Source organism: Leuresthes tenuis, unplaced genomic scaffold (genome assembly GCF_036924035.1).
Source record: "Leuresthes tenuis unplaced genomic scaffold, fLeuTen1.0.hap1 SCAF_16, whole genome shotgun sequence".
Lineage (NCBI taxonomy): Eukaryota > Metazoa > Chordata > Actinopteri > Atheriniformes > Atherinopsidae > Leuresthes > Leuresthes tenuis.
In genome coordinates, this window is record NW_027325370.1 from 17,175,267 (window position 1) to 17,192,043 (window position 16,777).

Below are 16,777 nucleotides of genomic sequence, written 5' to 3' on the forward strand. Positions count from 1 at the left end.
GCAGTTTGTAAGCAGAAGCCAAAATAACAGAAGACTGGTGAACACATCCTAACAGCCCTTCAGTAATAAACATCTGTTCAACAGGGGTTTCAGGCAGATTTGAGTCCAGCCACGAGTCCAGTGAGTCACAGGCATATTTTATTACACAAAGATGAATCATATTTACATGTAATGTGACGTCTGTAATGAGAGGGGAAAGTGTGAGGGGAGGAACAAAACTATAAAAGCCATGAAAAAAAAAAAATGATGAAAACTGACAGCGTCAAACGAAATGGGAAAAATATCAAATATTTCCATGAAGGATTCCAGGCTCTAGCGGAGATGATCATCGGATCTGGAAAACAAACAAAATATGAAGTTACTCCACAAAGACCAAAGCTCCAACAATAAGTCTGCTTGACGTGCTTTTTGTGATTTACATTGTGTCAGGATATCTGGAGACAGAATGAAAACACTGAGAACAGTCTGCGCTGAAGTCCTTCATTAAAATGGAATAACTTCTAAACCTGCGAGCTAAAAGCCATCTGTTTTAGCCTCTGTGGGTCTCGGTAGGAGATCTACCCTGTGCAGCACCACAAACAATCTATAACTGCTGATGGAATGGTGTGCTGAAAACAACCTGACCGTAAACACCAGGAAAGCAGAGGAAGTGACCATGATCATCACCTGCCTCTGGATGAAGTAGGAATATTAGGATGTGAGGTATTCATTTTTTCCTTGATTAGAATTCCCTTTCAGGCATGATCAAAGACCACAGGTGTTTACACTCATGTATGTTATTTAAGGAGGTTAAACAATCAGACTTTGGTCTCACGTAACAGGCTTCAGTTTCTTTTTTTGATTCACATTCAGAACATATGATGAGGAAAAATAAAAATGGCTCGGGGCACATTGGGGGAAAACAACTTTCCAAATCTCATCTCAGGATTTCATTAGAGCAGAGCCACAGCCTGCAAACATTATGAGTTTTAAGTTGATTTGAATAATGGGCCATTTCTAGTCACCTTTCCTGACTCATTCAGCCAACTGACAAAAGAAACATGGGATGACAGTTTTATTTATATACACTAGTCTCGTCGAGCACATACATGGAGGGATTCAAATGTTTAAATGTGCTCAAAAAGGCTGTTTCTTCTCAAATTAACACAATAATTTGCTTTGTTCTAGTCCATTTGTGTAAATTTGCTGGCTGGGACTTTGCTGAAGGGGAAATTAAGCTGTAAATAGTTAAGACGGCACGTATTTTTCGTGCCAGTTCAGCTCCATGCTGCTTCTCTAGCTTGGAAACCATAGCTGCACCGTTTGGTTCAAATAAAACCAATACTCACCAACATCTTTGTGCCTTCGCACGGACTTTTACTTTTTATATTATACTGGCAAATTCAGCCAACAAATGTCGTGTATTACTGAAGAATGCCACCCAGAGTCTTTATGCACATCTGTGCCCTGTTTCATCCTGAGCTGGATCTCACAAAATATATCACTTTTTTTTGGTTTTGTATCCTTTTTTTCCCCATCCCGTCCTCATGTTGTGGTGCTTCTTTAGTTTTCTGGTACAGGACAAAGCCACTCTGATTAAATGTAAATTATATAGAAATTCAAATCTGAGCTGAAGTGGCTTCATTTGATTTTCCCTGAACTTAAAACTCTGCATCATGATATTCACATTTTATTTCATACAAACTGAGCAGAAGACAGTCATAAAAATGTCAAACTTAAGCTTTGATCATTGAACTCTGCCTGCATCAGTGATGATAATATAGGCTTTTATTTTGTCTGTTTAATTAGGCAGAAATGATGCTTTTCCCAAAAGGATTTTCACTTTTACCTTTTAAGTTGTTCCTTTAATTAATTGGTTTTCAAAACCCTCATTTATCTCCATCATGTCTTTGTTGTTCTTTAGCACCCAGGGGAAAACATCTGTCTTTTCAACTGAAAATTGTTTCCATCTGTTAATCAGCAAATTACTTTCTTTTAATTTCAAAGCTTTCGGGCAGCTGGGTCAAGTATGGGTAAACACTTGCGGTAAAGCAAGTAAACTGAACCAAAATACAAATTAGAATACGCTTCAAAAGCTCATTAACATATTTTCTAATCATTATCTAGATTTATCCGCTTTTAATTTTCATTGTCTTTCATATAAACTTTAAAAGTAAAATACCTAGCCAAAAAGAAAGTCACTGAGCAAATGATCTCCGGTTTGCTTTGATTGGTCAGATCCAGCTTTGTTATGTGTCCAAAAATGAGGTCAGCTGATCACCAGCATACACAGTATAAGTTTTCCCATCAGTGTACATGGACATATTAAAAGATGACAAAGGCAGAATTCATCATGTTCGAACTTGTCAAGGTATAACACATGTTTAACTCCATGACTTGATGAGTCATAGCCTGTGATGAGTCATTGTTAAATAAAGCTGGTTGTTATTACCGTATATTTGTCCCATTTCTTCTCGGGATCGTAGGGCTCCCAGCGACTTGCAGGAAAGATGTGCTTGTTCTTCTCGTACCAGCTCCTCAGCACCACTTTCCCTGCGTGAGACTTCAGCCAAAAGAGTACAACAGCGTGAACACCAATTTGGTTTTAAAAGCAGGAAGAGATTAAAGGGGATTTGCTTTTATGGGCAGCTGGTTGTAAATGTTAATCTTCTGTATCCTGTATGTTCCACATCTAAAAAACTATATGCTCGGCTGAAGTGTTTGACAAAGAAATTTGCGCAATCTGCTTCAAGATTTCTGGTTGTGTTACTAAGTTCACAGGTAAGCTGTTTTGTTCTGCATCAGCTCATCCAACAACGTTAAATCTGTACGTGAACGCAGCACCAAGATGAATATATTGCCTAAATGCTAATGGAGAGAACTGCCGTGCAGTTGATTATGTTTTAAGAAATAAATCATGGATAACAGAAATATAAGAACAGCTCATAGTTTACACATCCTGTATCTTCAAGTCTTCCATGTTTCCACTTAAATCAGAGGGAATTTAATTTGCGAGTCTCTGAACTAAAGAACAAATATGCAGAATATGAAAAGAGGCAGAGTGAAGACATCCATCATCATCAACATCAATGCGACTCACTTTTTAAAAGAACAAAACCCAAATCTCATCTTACAAAAACGTTCCAAACATCAACGTCTGACAACCTCGTGATTTTTTTTTACCACGAGGTGTCCACTCTGAATCGATTTGAACACAGACTACTGAGCACTTATTTGTCCTGTTAGTTTCTTTTAGCATGCAGGCTAGGGTTCCGTAAAAAGTCCGATTTCTCTTATAAACTCTAGATCATTCACCTCGTCTTTCTCCACAGTGGCGTCATTCACCAGGCGAATATCATCGTGGACGTCAAAGCTGAACAGAGGGCCTGTTGGGAGGAAATAAAGTGAGCAGGAAACAGAAAACAACAGAGTTACACTGCAAAAAAAGGACCCAATTTAATCTTGTATAGATAAAAATCCATTTGAGAAAAGTGGGATCATTGATAGCAGGTAAATGAGGTAAAGGTTTGGACACTTCAGATGAGATTAGAAAAGAAATGTCTTCCGTTCAAAATCAATAAACCTGCTATGTGATGTAGGGAAAAGTCACCCTGAAATGTATACAGTTATCAACAAAAACTCAAGTGCAGTTTTTTTTAAGTTAATGGTATAACTTTGAGCTTTTTGATCAATGATTTTATGTCAAATCTGTTATAATGCATCAGAGATACATTTCTGATAAAAGTCTTCCTGAATATTTAATCCCAATTCAGGTTGATGTATGTAGGTCTGTATGGCCAAAAGGCTGCTGCTCACTTACCAGATTTCCCCCTGGCTTTGGTCACGATGAAGTCGTAAAAACTGTGGTGCTGTATGACACAAAGAGATTATGATTGATTCAATTCAGCGTTACAAGAAAGACCTGAGATCATTCCTCACATACACCCCAAAACAATGAAATGATCTCACAGAAAATCTGAAATAAAGATTGATAATTCATCTCATCTGACTGCATAACAAACCGAAACATCACAATATAAGAAGAAGCTAAAATGTCTGACGATGCAACCGGATCATTCCTCTAAAGAGCCTTTTGGAGCATGAACACAGAAACATGTGAACAAATCAAAAAGAGTAAAGAAACGTCTTGGCTGCTTGTTTTCCTGGATGTGTCACTCACATGTGGGATTATCAGATCCTCTTTGATGTACATCAGCTGCTCGACTCCTGCAGACCTGCACGGTAAAGAAAATGTGTTTCATAAAGTCGTGGCCTAATGTGCCATTGCATTAGCATTTGTTCATTCAGCCGGTTTCTGAGTTCTGGGTTTCATGGTGTATGAAAGTAGTGTCTTAATAAATACAACCTGGTAGTTGTTAAATTCAAGAGGAAACAGAAACCAATGGAAAATAAAGTAAATAAAAGAGCTGCAAAATCATGGCTTAAAAGGGCATGAATTTAGTCAAAATAAAAATCTGTTGGTACCATAATCTTCCTGTACTCTGAAGAAGGAATTATGAAAGGCGGATGGCCAATCAATATGAGAACATTTAATGTATCTTTTAATACAACTCACCTCAGCTCACTGAAGTCCTTCCTGAGGACTTCCAGGGCTCTCTGCAGAAAGTTCTGGATGGTATTACCCTTCTTCATCTGCAGCAGAAACCCAAATAACACATAAAACTTAATGAAAACACGAACAAAGAATCCATTGTGTTGAATGTTGCTTTATAACATGAAGAGAAGTTATACTGCACCACTTCTCTATAAATGTCCTGTTATCGTTCATATAAGTCTTTGCACACATTACCTTGACAGTTTTTCGATGTCCAGAGCCATCCCAATAACTGAATGTAATCTCAATCTCCTCATCTAGATAGGTAGATAGGTAGGAAGTAAGTAGATAGGAAGGTACATAAGTAAGTAGATAGCAGGAGAAGTAAGTAAGTAGGTAAATGGGTAGGTAAGCAAATAAGTAAGTAAATTGGTTGATAGGTAGATAATTAAGTAAGTAGGTAAAATAGATAAGTAAGTTAATTGATGGGTCGGCAGGAGAGGGAAAAAAAGGGAAAAGGTGATTAATACACACTGTTGTGCTCCCTGAAATATGTTATTATCAGTTATAGTGCAATGATGAAAACAATAGGATCTTCAAGCACTTATCTGGGCACAAAAGGCATTTGACAAAACTTATATGGTTCATATACACAACTCTGTGAAATGGTAGTTTCACACTACTTTCCAGGCTCCATCCTCAGCTCCCAACTTAAAACCCTGATACCCTTGGAACTAAAACAAAACAAAATTACATAAATGCTGATTACGACAATTCTCGGACTAATAAAGACAGCGAGGGATTGGTGTGTGACCCAACGTGGAATTCAGAGATCAACAGTGGGTCCACCATAAAAATGCTAAACTGGGCATAATTAACTCTGCAGTTGGTGATGTCTACAACAGATGCAAACAATCTCCTGCTGATTGTATCCACATGATTTTGAGTGTTTTTGATGCAATGGGCAAAGACTATAGCTACATCATCCTGCTCTTCTTACACCAACTTCTCTGCTGCAACAAAGAGGAGTTAAAAGAATAAATCGATTTCAAAAGAAAAAGAACCAAGAGAAACAAGTAAAAAAACTAAATGCAAAGAACAAAAATAAAGAATTCAGAGTGGCAGTGTCATGTCTGCAGGTTATGCAGTGTAATCCTGTCACTCACTCTTAATCTTCTCCTGTTTCAGCTCCCACTCCTGCCTGAGCTCTTCTCTGAGGCGATTCTCCTCCTCCTAAATACAAGAAGTTGGCAAAATCAGTAAGGCTCAATGCTTCCAATCATATCAGATTAACGTTTTAATGAAATGTGAGACTTGGCTAGACCTGATAGCAGACGGCATGACTGCTTTGCCACTCTATAAAAGGGTTTGTTTCATAATAAGTGTGTTAAGCTTGTTAAGATTCATACTGAAAGAAGTTTCAGTATCAAGTGAATTTGTGACTGAATAACCTGGTGTTTACTAGCCTCTTTGTGTTGTTCAGCAGCTTGCCATTTAAAGCTGTCTTTACAATTAAAATGGCAAAATGAGGACAAAGCTGAACACACACAAAAGACTCCAGCAAGTTTAATTCCCATTGACCTCACCTCTCTGTCTCGATCAGGAAGGAAACTGGTGTCCACATCTGGATTTTTCCCCAACTTTTTCTTCTTAACTGGAGCATCTTTGATAAAAGTCAGTAAGAGGTCTTCATTTAGAAGGTTAAACATATGTCAAATACAATCTACTATCATCAGTTCAGGCCAATGAAAAGAATTCTTACGGAAGAACATTATCAGGTTTTTCATAACTCCTCGTAGAAAATATGTGCAGAATAAGAGACCAGAGGCTGGGCGCTGCTGGACACTGGACAGTGCAACTATCCAATGGCTGAACACTTTCACATATTTTGGAGTTGCCCTGTAATTTAAACTTTTGGCAAGAGAGAGCCACTAAAATACCTTCAACGGTCAGTGGAAAGCTTGATTACTGCTAAGATAGATAAGTAATTCAGTAAGTGGGTAGGTAGGTAGGTAAGTAAGTGAGTAAGTAGCTAGATAGGTAAGTAAGTTAATAAGTAAGTAAATAGGTAGGCAGGGAGGTAAGAAAGTAGATAGGTCTGTAGGTAGGATGGTGTTTTATTTTCTACTAAAAGTGAGTTCTCTCCAGGAAATTCGGGATAAAGTTAAAAAAAATAAAATAAAATGTTAAGAAAACAGGCCCAATAGGTAAGACATCACATAATAATAAAGACTTTAATAAAATCAAAATGAACAAAGAAAATTAAAAAAACAGCTGGAGCTACATAAAAGTGAGTGGGACTGGCTCAGGATGGTGGATATAAATCAGGTGCAGCTGTTGTTAGTGAGACCAAAAGTAGCATGATCAAACAGATTTATGTCTCCGTCTGACTTTTACAACATTTTGGCCGAAATTTGCTGTTCAACTGTAATTTAGACAAATATTTGAGGATTTGCACGGTTGGACTGAACAAAAACACACATTCACACCATAACCTGTGGAGCGAGTCCAGAACACAACATCAAACACTCACAATCCAGCTCTTCTTCAGTTTCCTCATCTTCCTCCTCCTCATCCTCAGGATTGAAAGATAAACTGGCTATTTTCCTCTTCTGCTCCTCTTTTCTCTTCTTCTCTTTCTGCTTCTCAAGCTTTCTGCAGGGAATAAAAAGTAAATAATGTTATTATTTATGAGGTTTTTGGGTTTCTCAGTCTTTCTATGTTCTTGTTTTCTTGCTTATGCCTTGTTATTTCCTTTTCCCACTTCTGTTAGCCTGATCACTTCCTTTTCCCACTTCTGTTAGCCTGATCACTTCCTTTTCTCACTTCTGTTAGCCTGATCACTTCCTTTTCCCACTTCTGTTAGCCTGATCACTTCCTTTTCCCACTTCTGTTAGCCTGATCACTTCCTTTTCCCACTTCTGTTAGCCTGATCACTTCCTTTTCTCACTTCTGTTAGCTTGATCACTTCCTTTTCTCACTTCTGTTAGCCTGATCACTTCCTTTTCCCACTTCTGTTAGCCTGATCACTTCCTTTTCCCACTTCTGTTAGCCTGATCACTTCCTTTTCCCACTTCTGTTAGCCTGATCACTTCCTTTTCCCACTTCTGTTAGCCTGATCACTTCCTTTTCTCACTTCTGTTAGCCTGATCACTTCCTTTTCCCACTTCTGTTAGCCTGATCACTTCCTTTTCCCACTTCTGTTAGCCTGATCACTTCCTTTTCCCACTTCTGTTAGCCTGATCACTTCCTTTTCTCACTTCTGTTAGCCTGATCACTTCCTTTTCCCACCTGGTTCACGTTGCTCTTTGCCTCATCTGCCGTTCATTTTGTATTTTTGTTCTGGTTTTCCTTTGCTCTCTGTCAGATCCTGTGGTCCTACTTAATTGTTTCCTGTGTTGGTCAGTATCTCAGTCCATCCATCTTTGGCACTTCTTTAGTTCTGTTCATGTAGTTTTGTTTGTACTTGGCTGTTGCTGCCTCGGCAGCACCTTTCTTTATTCCACCGTTTTGGAATAAAGCTTAAGTTGTTTTCCGCGGCCCATCTTCACTTCCTCCTTCAATAGACCTGCATCTGGGTCCTTTTTCCTCAAGCTAAGACTATAAATCATGGCAGTTAATGACCCATCACAATTGAAGAGCTGCAGCACAGCTAAACTAGTGCAACAAAAAAAAAAAAGAAAAAAATACCAAAGATCTGATCCTGAGATGCATTTTTGTGGTTTGTTGGATGACTAAAAGGCAACATGACTCATGCTGTCAATAGATCTTCGTAAGTACAGTTACATAAGAAGAAACTTGCTTTAGTCATAAAAATGAATCAAAACTTTAAGATATGATTATCAACATTTTAAACAACTCTAATATATATTTAAAGCTATTTGTAATTACAGTACAAATTAAAGGTTGCAACAGTTTAAACATATCTCTCAGCACAGTACCATTTAGTTTGTTTTCATGTTTTCATGTTACTGGTGTTATATTCTTAAAGGACAACTGCTTTTTACACTAAACTTTAAGTTTAAGTTAAAGGAAGCTGGTTCAGCTCAAGAAAGCAACAAACTTACTGAAGGTTTGAGACGTTTGGTCTGAAACTCTTTCTCAGTCTCATTTGCAGTATTGAGCAAAACTCTTGAACCCCTCCTTATTTCTTTAATTAATTTATCAAAACATGTGCCAGCGTGAATGTAAAAACAGAATTTAAAGGAACAAACAGAGTTTGTACAGTTCTAACAAGCTTGAAAGTCGATATTTGGTCTGAGCTCCTTTATTCTCCAACCCTCCAACACAGCCTGAACCCTCTTAGACAAGCTTTCTGTCATTTCTTTAAGGAGTCTTCAGGAATAGTTCTCCAGGCTTCTTGAAGGACATCCCAAAGCTCTTCTTTGGATGTTGGCTGCCATTTGTTCCGTTCTCTGTCTGATGATCCCACACTGCTTCAATAATGTTGAGGTCCGGGCTCTGGGGAGGATTCATCCCTCTATAAGACCTGTTGCCACTGATTTTCAGTCCACTTCTTGTGTCATTTGGCATAGCTCAGCCTTTTCTCCCTGTTTCCCTTCCTTAAGAATGGCTTCTTGACAGCCACCCTTCCATGGAGACCATTTCTGATGAGGCTTGGGCCAACAGTAGATGGATCAGCTGAAGGTCCAGATGCATCTCTCAGGTCCTGTTTCAGGTCTTTGCTGGATTTTTTCCTCTTTCTTAAGGACATCACTTTCAGATACTGTTCATCTGCTGTACATAGTTTTTTAGGTCTGACGCTTCTTCTTTTGTCCTCCACTTGTCCAGTTTCTTCAAATGTTTTAAGGACACACAGCACACTATGCTGAGATAAGCCAAGTTTCCAGCTAATAGCTCTTTGAGAATCACCTTGTTGGAGCAAAAACACTATTTTCTGTCTGTCAAACTGTGCTATCTTTGGTGTTTTTCATCGATACAACTAAAGAAATGGGAACAAATGATGATGTCTTTGTGACAGACAGCTAGTAACAAAAGACTTTTAGATACTATTTTGAATATATTTCTCTGTTAAGTTGTCTGTTACATGTCGACATATTCACTTGAGTTGGATGACATTTTTATGTTTGAATGATTCATAAGTCAGTGATAAGTGGCTTAACAAAAACACATTCCTCTGAAAATGTTCAGGTACAAGAACTGGACTGAAAATGAGTAAAAAAGCAGCCAATGTCCAAAAAAACCTTTTAAAGCCCTTCAAAAAGCCTGAAGAACTATTGTTCCAGACCACTTTAAAAGATTACAACAAAGTCTTAGTGCAAAACATAACGAAATGAGAGGTGGTTCCAGACTTCAGAAGTACAACCATTTATATACGTATACATGACAGAGCCCCAGTTTTACATTATAAGAAGAGTATATACAGTAAACTGCTCTCAAACAGTCGATAAATATAACTATTCTGACATGTTTAAGTAGACTATATGGTTTTGTAATTCTTTCTTTAACCAAAGATACACAGACCTATAACATAAACTGTGAACATGATGGCTTAGCACCATAGGAACCTTAGCAAAAATGAAGTAAGGGTCTTTGGTTTGCAACAGGTGTTTAACAGATGAAGTTGAGCTTGTTGTTTTGTGCCGGCCAAGCTGAAAGAAAACAACCACAAACTGCTCACAGAGTTACTAATTTCATTGGTTTATGAAACCTAGCAGAGGGTACTGAATCCTAACGTTATAAACTTCAAGTTCCTGTTTACCTGACACCGGTTCTCTGTTGTTTTATTAGTTGAAGGGGTTGACTAAACTAAAACACAACAAGCTTCAGTTAAAGAATGTGGGGAAGTTTGGGGAAAAGCCCAAAAATCCCCAAACTTTTCAAATTAAAGTAATTAATCTGTCAATCAAACTATGTTTTTTCCTGGTTCCATTTCATTTGAATTATTACAACCAACAACACCCGTGCAGTCGTTTTTAGTGAGCCGGATCATTTGGCTCAGCTCACCGAGAACAGCCGGCTCTTTCGGCTCCCAAACGGCTCTCCACTTTCCCACTTATACCTTGTAGAATTCAGCCAAATTTAGCGCCATTTTGACTTATGATTTCTATTTGAACACATATATCACTTACATTTCAATAGAATTGCTGTAGCCCATTGCATTTACAGTTGTATAATCCCTTGTAACTCTCTAACTTGCTTGAAGAACCACTCTGCTACACAAAGCAGATAGAAAATGCCTCTAAAAACCTAAACGATGGGAGTCGGCTCATGTCCGTCCTCGTCCTCTCTGAACCGGCTCGTTCGCGACTGACCCATCACTACTTCGTAACAATTTGATGGTTTTACTGATTAATTAGTCAAACAAACATTTGATCCTCTTTGAAACAGAAGAACAATATTTTTTTTGTCATCAATCAGTTCAAACCTGACAATTTTATTCTAATTTCTTTAAAATGTTAATAAACATGAGGGTAAAATCAGTCATTTACAGTAAAAACTGAAGGCTCCTGAATGTTTCTTAAACTTTATATGTTAGTAGTTACTACAGAGGCTAAGAAATAAAAAAAGAAAGAGGTTTTAGGGTACAGTTTTACGTTTTGGGGTTTCAGAAAGCTCTTCAAAAACAAATCTTCGGTCTAATCAGGTTACTCACATCTTCAGATATTTAAAAGCTGAATCAAGGGTGAAAGAGGGTGGAAAAAAAGTAAGTTTTGAAATGCACGTGAACTTAACCACTGCATTTGCAGAAATATTTTCTCAAAATATTGTTTGGAAATTCGTAAAATAAAAATAAAATTTTAATTCTTTCTAGATGTCAGTTCAACAGAAAACATGAAATACCACAATGTGCTGTCAAGATGTTTTTGCTTTTTTATGATTAATCGGGTCAGACTATTGGTCAGACTATGAAAACAGTCTGCTTTGATGACGCACTTCAGCGCCTTTTTTTCTGCTTTCTGGTTGCCGGATCTACAGCAGCGTGCTGTCCCTGCTTCAACCATATCTCTGAAAAACTGCAGGCCGGGAAGGAGGCAACATCTAGTGCAATTACAGAGATGAAAAGCAGATTCTCCAGTGTGGACACATTAAGACAGTGGTGAGAACCGTGACACTTAAACTTATGGGACTCCTTTGGGATTATGGGAGTGGGAGTGGCTGCGGCCCCAACAACAGAGGACCGTAGAGGACGCATTAATCTTCATCAGATGGCCAGTTTGATGGATTTAGAGCGGCGGCGGCAGCAGAGATAATCCCATTGTCATCCAGCCTGCTCTCAATGTTGTCAGACAGAGAAACAAAAAAAAAAAAAAAAACCGCTCGCGAAAAACCTCTGCCTTGTGACAGCCCCTCATCACCTGGCTGAGACACACTGACCCCCTTGAATGTGGAAGATTTTTCAAATTCCTCCCTCGTGCATTTTGTGTTCACACCGTCAGCTTTCCTCATTGATCTCGGGGCGCTCAGTGTTAGCACGGAGAGCTGCTGCGTCTCTCCTCTGAAGGAACAGTGACAGGGCCTGTAGAATCTCCAGCGCATCTTTAGTCAGTGCCATCTCCACCAAAAAAAAAAGCCACTCAGTCATTTTAGTGTGCATACCCTGACATCTGGCCTTCTCCTTGGTGGATCTGGTTGGGTCTTTGGCCACCTCTCCAAAAAGTTTCACCAAGGCTGGATAGCTCTCCCAGAGAGCTGTCACTCCCGTGCAGGATGAGGACGGCCAGCGCACATCAAACACTCTCCCTATCCTACGAGCCTGGATGCCCAAACGGAAAGCAGCAGACTCGAGCTCTTTCGTGTGTTTTGGGCTGTGACAGAAAAAAGTTTATGGAGTCGATGAACATTTGAAAATGATTGGCATCTGTGGTGTTTTAAAGCATCGTGGACTGCAAGTTCAAGCTTGCGATTCATGCAGTGGATGACTGTGTGCAGCGGCACCTCTGTATCTGCCCATCATAGAAGCTGCCACGTCAGCTGCTATGGCAATCAGCCAGGCTTTGTAGCAGGGTGTCTCTATGTCCTAATATAGACGACCGAGCACGTTCTGTTGAGGTCCGCGAGCTGTGCTGTCATTTTATCTCCAATGAACCTCGTCTGAATGGAGCATACGTCCGAGATTTACCCCGTTAAGTTGCTGAAGTTCCACCAGCTGTGGCTGTATTTTCGTGTAGGCAGTGCGTCTGCAGTTTTCAGTGGCCTGTGAACTTTTTTCATTATGTTTTCTCCACAACTCTGCGCTGTTATCAACTGCCTTCTCAATTGCGGCCTGTTGTCTTGTCTGTAAAATATCAAGACATTTCAGGTGGGAATGGCACTTTCCATGTCGGTTTATTTTGCCATGTAGTTTTTTTTTTGCCGTCTTTGCTTTTACACCATGAATGAATATAGGGTCGATGTGGAGCCTCTCTTCAGTATAGGGACCCAGATCTTTCATTTTAGAGCAGGCTGTGCACTGGACTGACCTGTCTGTGGTGACAGTGAGCCACTCTCGACCCTCGCGCCATTTAGCGAAGCGACATGGCTCAATGCAGCCCCCAACCATAGTGTCGGGGGATGATGGATTAGCAAGTGACCTCTCGGCCTGGGAGCTCATTGATCAAGGAGATGCTGCTGTCCACCATCTGATCAGCAATGTCAGATGTTGTTTCATCTTGTCATATTTTTTCTCTGAATTTTTTGCTGTGGTCCTGTAAAATATGATGACATGCTGCTCTGGATTCTTTCATTTTTTCTCCATTTGATTTAAGCTTTTGGGGGGGGGGGGGGGATTTTGTCCCCACCAAGGATAAAAATAATTCAGCAGAGGGTAGGACATGTAAACCCGAGGGATGGGAAATCCCCACCGGCAAATTGCACCCTGCTTACATGTTTGAAATAGACAAACATCTTGTAACTGAAGGGATATGACGGGACACGTTTTTCTTACAAGGTTAAGTTGTTTCATCTAAAGGCGGAAATACCAGCCTCTGAGGCCAAGAGTCGACACGTACATACATAAACAAGTACATCAATGTCAAGTACATCAATGCCCATCCAGAGTGTACCTCACCTTTCGCCACCCTGAATTGGATTAAGCAGGTCTCGAAAATGGGTGGATGGAAGTAGATCAGCTTTATCTGCTGGCACCATTTGGAAAAGGATTAAATGTTCGCTGGTCCAAAACTCTTTCACAAGGCTTTAGTTGTAAAAACATGCAGCCAACAGACTGTTTTCACCAGCGATTCATCTGCAGATCTGACCATTTTGATTTGTTTAAAAAAAAGAAGAAAAAACTAAACAAAAATAAATACACAAGGGGGGTAGACAAGTTGCTGATTAATTTAACTGTTTTTCTGTTAAAGTGTTTCAGCTCAAAAAGTGAACATTAAAAGTCTGAATGACACTTATACATCTGCAGACTGTGGCTGGACTTTGGAAGAGAAAAAGCCAATATTAATAAAAAGAATCAGCATATAGCATATATCAGCATCGGCCTTTTTTGTTGGTGCATTACATCCACCTTGTGGTGGTTGTATAACATTACTAACAAGTGCTGGTTGAAAGAAGATAGCTGCTTAAGAAGAGAATCGTTGTATCAGCCATTTAATTTTGACTCAAAATGTGAAAAATAAATAAATAAATCTTCCGAAGGACGCCGACTTTCGCCAAACTGTTCTCGGTGAGTAGATAAACGTATTTCATGCCAGAAATAAAGTCTAGGTTTAAAAATACCGGAGTTCCCCTTTAAATGGGGCAAACGCCAACCATGAAACATTACACCCAGTTTGGCCTGATGCTAATCAGCGCACACCGCAGGACGGATCATATTAAACTGTAAAAACTCACAGCTGGAGTTCTTTGGACTGCTCCTTCTTGGCCAGCTGTTTCTCTCTTTCCTTTACCAGCGCCTCCTGCTTGGCCTTCATGTCATTCAGTGTCACCAAACCTGATTAAGACATTGAAAAAAAAACAATAAATAAAGATCCTGGTTAATGTCTCCTCTCCACTGTGTTCTGTTCACGATACCCGTCACGATTGCGTTGACACTTACCAACAGTGCTGGACTTCAGCTCTGCCTCTACAGCATCGTAGTGAGCTGAGAATTTCTTGTCAATGTTGGACTTGACCATGTTGTCCTTCAGAAACACAAACACACAGCAGCGGGTCAGAAACAGAGTTCGTTGTTTACCCTGTAACAGGGCACTAATAAATATGTTACTCACAGCAACCACAGAAATACATGTACTCACAGTTTCATGTATCTGAAACCAGACACATTTAAGTGTTAAGTAAATATTCTTTAGTTTGTGAGTGTGAACCTCTTAAAATAAATGATAATAACCTTCGGTACAAAGTAGTTCTGGGCGACAGTATTTCAATTCTGAGGTTTTAAGCATCAGATTATCTGGTCCTAATCAGGTCTTAAGATCAATCAGGTAAATACAATGAATTACAAGGAATTACAAGGGTAACCAGCCGCCAGGTGAAGCTAATTAAATATACTTGATTGATTATCAACCAGATATATAAAAGCAGAAGTTTTGGCCGTTTTACTTCAACACTGGACTTGAAAAAATTTAAGAACGTACAAGCAGCTAGTGAGTGATGTAAAAACTCCTAAAATAACATGAATCATGTTTATATGATACTAGCAAAAGACAATTTTTTTGTAAAATATACGTAAACATGCTATTTTGACTGAAATCATACAAAATCAAGGTTTATAAAACTGGACTAACGCACCCAGTTGTTCTCACTCCAACATACATACACTGAACTAGGCTGAAACAGGCCAAAGAGCTGTGCACATGCTCCAAAGTTGAATGTTTTTGTGTCCTTTTTAAAAGCATTAAAGTGTAAATGTATATCAATACAGCTGAATTACACATAGAGCTGCTCTCGTTCACTTCTTTTTCCGATTCTTTTGTCGGACGGTGAAACACATCAGAGATTGTGACTGAAAATCAGCCCATATTGTCACTTAAAGCGTTTCCAGATGGTCGCTCTGCTCTAATAAGATCCTGATTTTTTGACCGCAGTCTCATCTGACTTAAAGAAAACATCTTTGCAGTCATTTCAGCTGTACTTACATGTACAGAGATCACACACAGGGAAAGTTAGAAACGACAGTCATTTTCTCACACTCAGACTCACTTCAGTCCATATCTTCATTTCCCTTCCACGTGTGAACTGTTACAAGGACAGCGGTCCAATTAAACGGCCAAGTCGAGCTGTAACCCTTAACCTCAATTCAACTTGGCAGATTACTTAGAAACCAGGGAGTTTGATGACCAATATCTAATCTTAGTGTTTGTTTTCCATCTGTAGAATACAGCGAGGATCATCACTGATGTGCTTACATAGGTGTACAGCTGACTCTTTTTACCTCGTTTTAGCAGTGTTTATGAAAACTTTAAGGATCACTTCAGTTTATTTATTGAACACAAATTCACAACAAAAGTCACCTGAACACATCTCTAAGCCTGAAGCAGATAGCCTGCTAATAAATATAGATCATCAGTAAAATATGTATAAGACTCACAGCTTCTGATTTACAAATTAAAAGGTTGTGGATAGAGACAAAAATAATACAGGACCGAGACTAATGTGATTTATTTGGAAATAGAGGGAAAAAAAGAACAGCCCTTTTCTGCATTTTCACAAACAGAATAAAGGTTTGGCAAATCACAAACAAGGTATTCATGAATATATATCTTCTGTAGAATAATTCAGTCCAGATTTGACCGGTCTAACTGTTTTGGTTTTAACACAGGACCTGGTCTGGAGTCATCTGCATGCCAAAAAAAACCCCAGTGCAAAACCCCTAACGCATTTCGCTTCAATTTATGAAACGGAAAAAAAATTCGTCGTTTCAGAAATGTGTCGTGATTTTCAAAATACGAAAACTTACATGGACTCATAGCCACAGCAGATTATCAATAAGCACGTTAAGATTGGTAGTAAAATGTTGCAAACCTCTGCTATCTTCTGCTTCAGTTGTTCCAACTGTTCTCTTTCCTTTTCTCGTTTCTTCATCAGCTGCATCGCTCTGCCGGCCTCACTGGCGGCTCCTTTGTACTGCGCCATATTGGCTCCTTGTTTTTGATGTTGTTGTTAAAAATCAAGAGAAAAAGAGAAGTTAAAGTCTAAAAATCAACTAAAGGTCTTTCCAAATCTGAGAAGACACCTCCGAGTCCACCATAACAAGAAAAATGGCGACGGCGAGGTGCATCCTGGGTAACAGATGTGATGCATTCAAGTCTTCGAGAAACATCTGAATTATGAAAAACCAAACAAATATAT

The 16,777-nt window shown here is 39.1% G+C and overlaps 1 protein-coding gene across 1 annotated transcript; it reads right to left on the reverse strand.

The window, feature by feature from the left end:
- Positions 1–116: 116 nt before the first annotated feature.
- fam50a (family with sequence similarity 50 member A) lies at positions 117–16,692 on the reverse strand. The gene is made up of 13 exons (XM_072366977.1): positions 16,451–16,692; positions 14,526–14,610; positions 14,321–14,420; positions 7,068–7,189; positions 6,121–6,197; positions 5,701–5,767; positions 4,790–4,851; positions 4,556–4,632; positions 4,160–4,214; positions 3,800–3,848; positions 3,295–3,365; positions 2,432–2,542; positions 117–334 (listed from the first exon to the last, which is right to left on the reverse strand). The coding sequence occupies exons 1-13, from the start codon at positions 16,559–16,561 to the stop codon at positions 326–328; spliced, it is 996 nt and encodes a 331-aa protein (XP_072223078.1). The 5' UTR covers positions 16,562–16,692; the 3' UTR covers positions 117–325.
- Between the last annotated feature and the right edge of the window lie 85 nt (positions 16,693–16,777).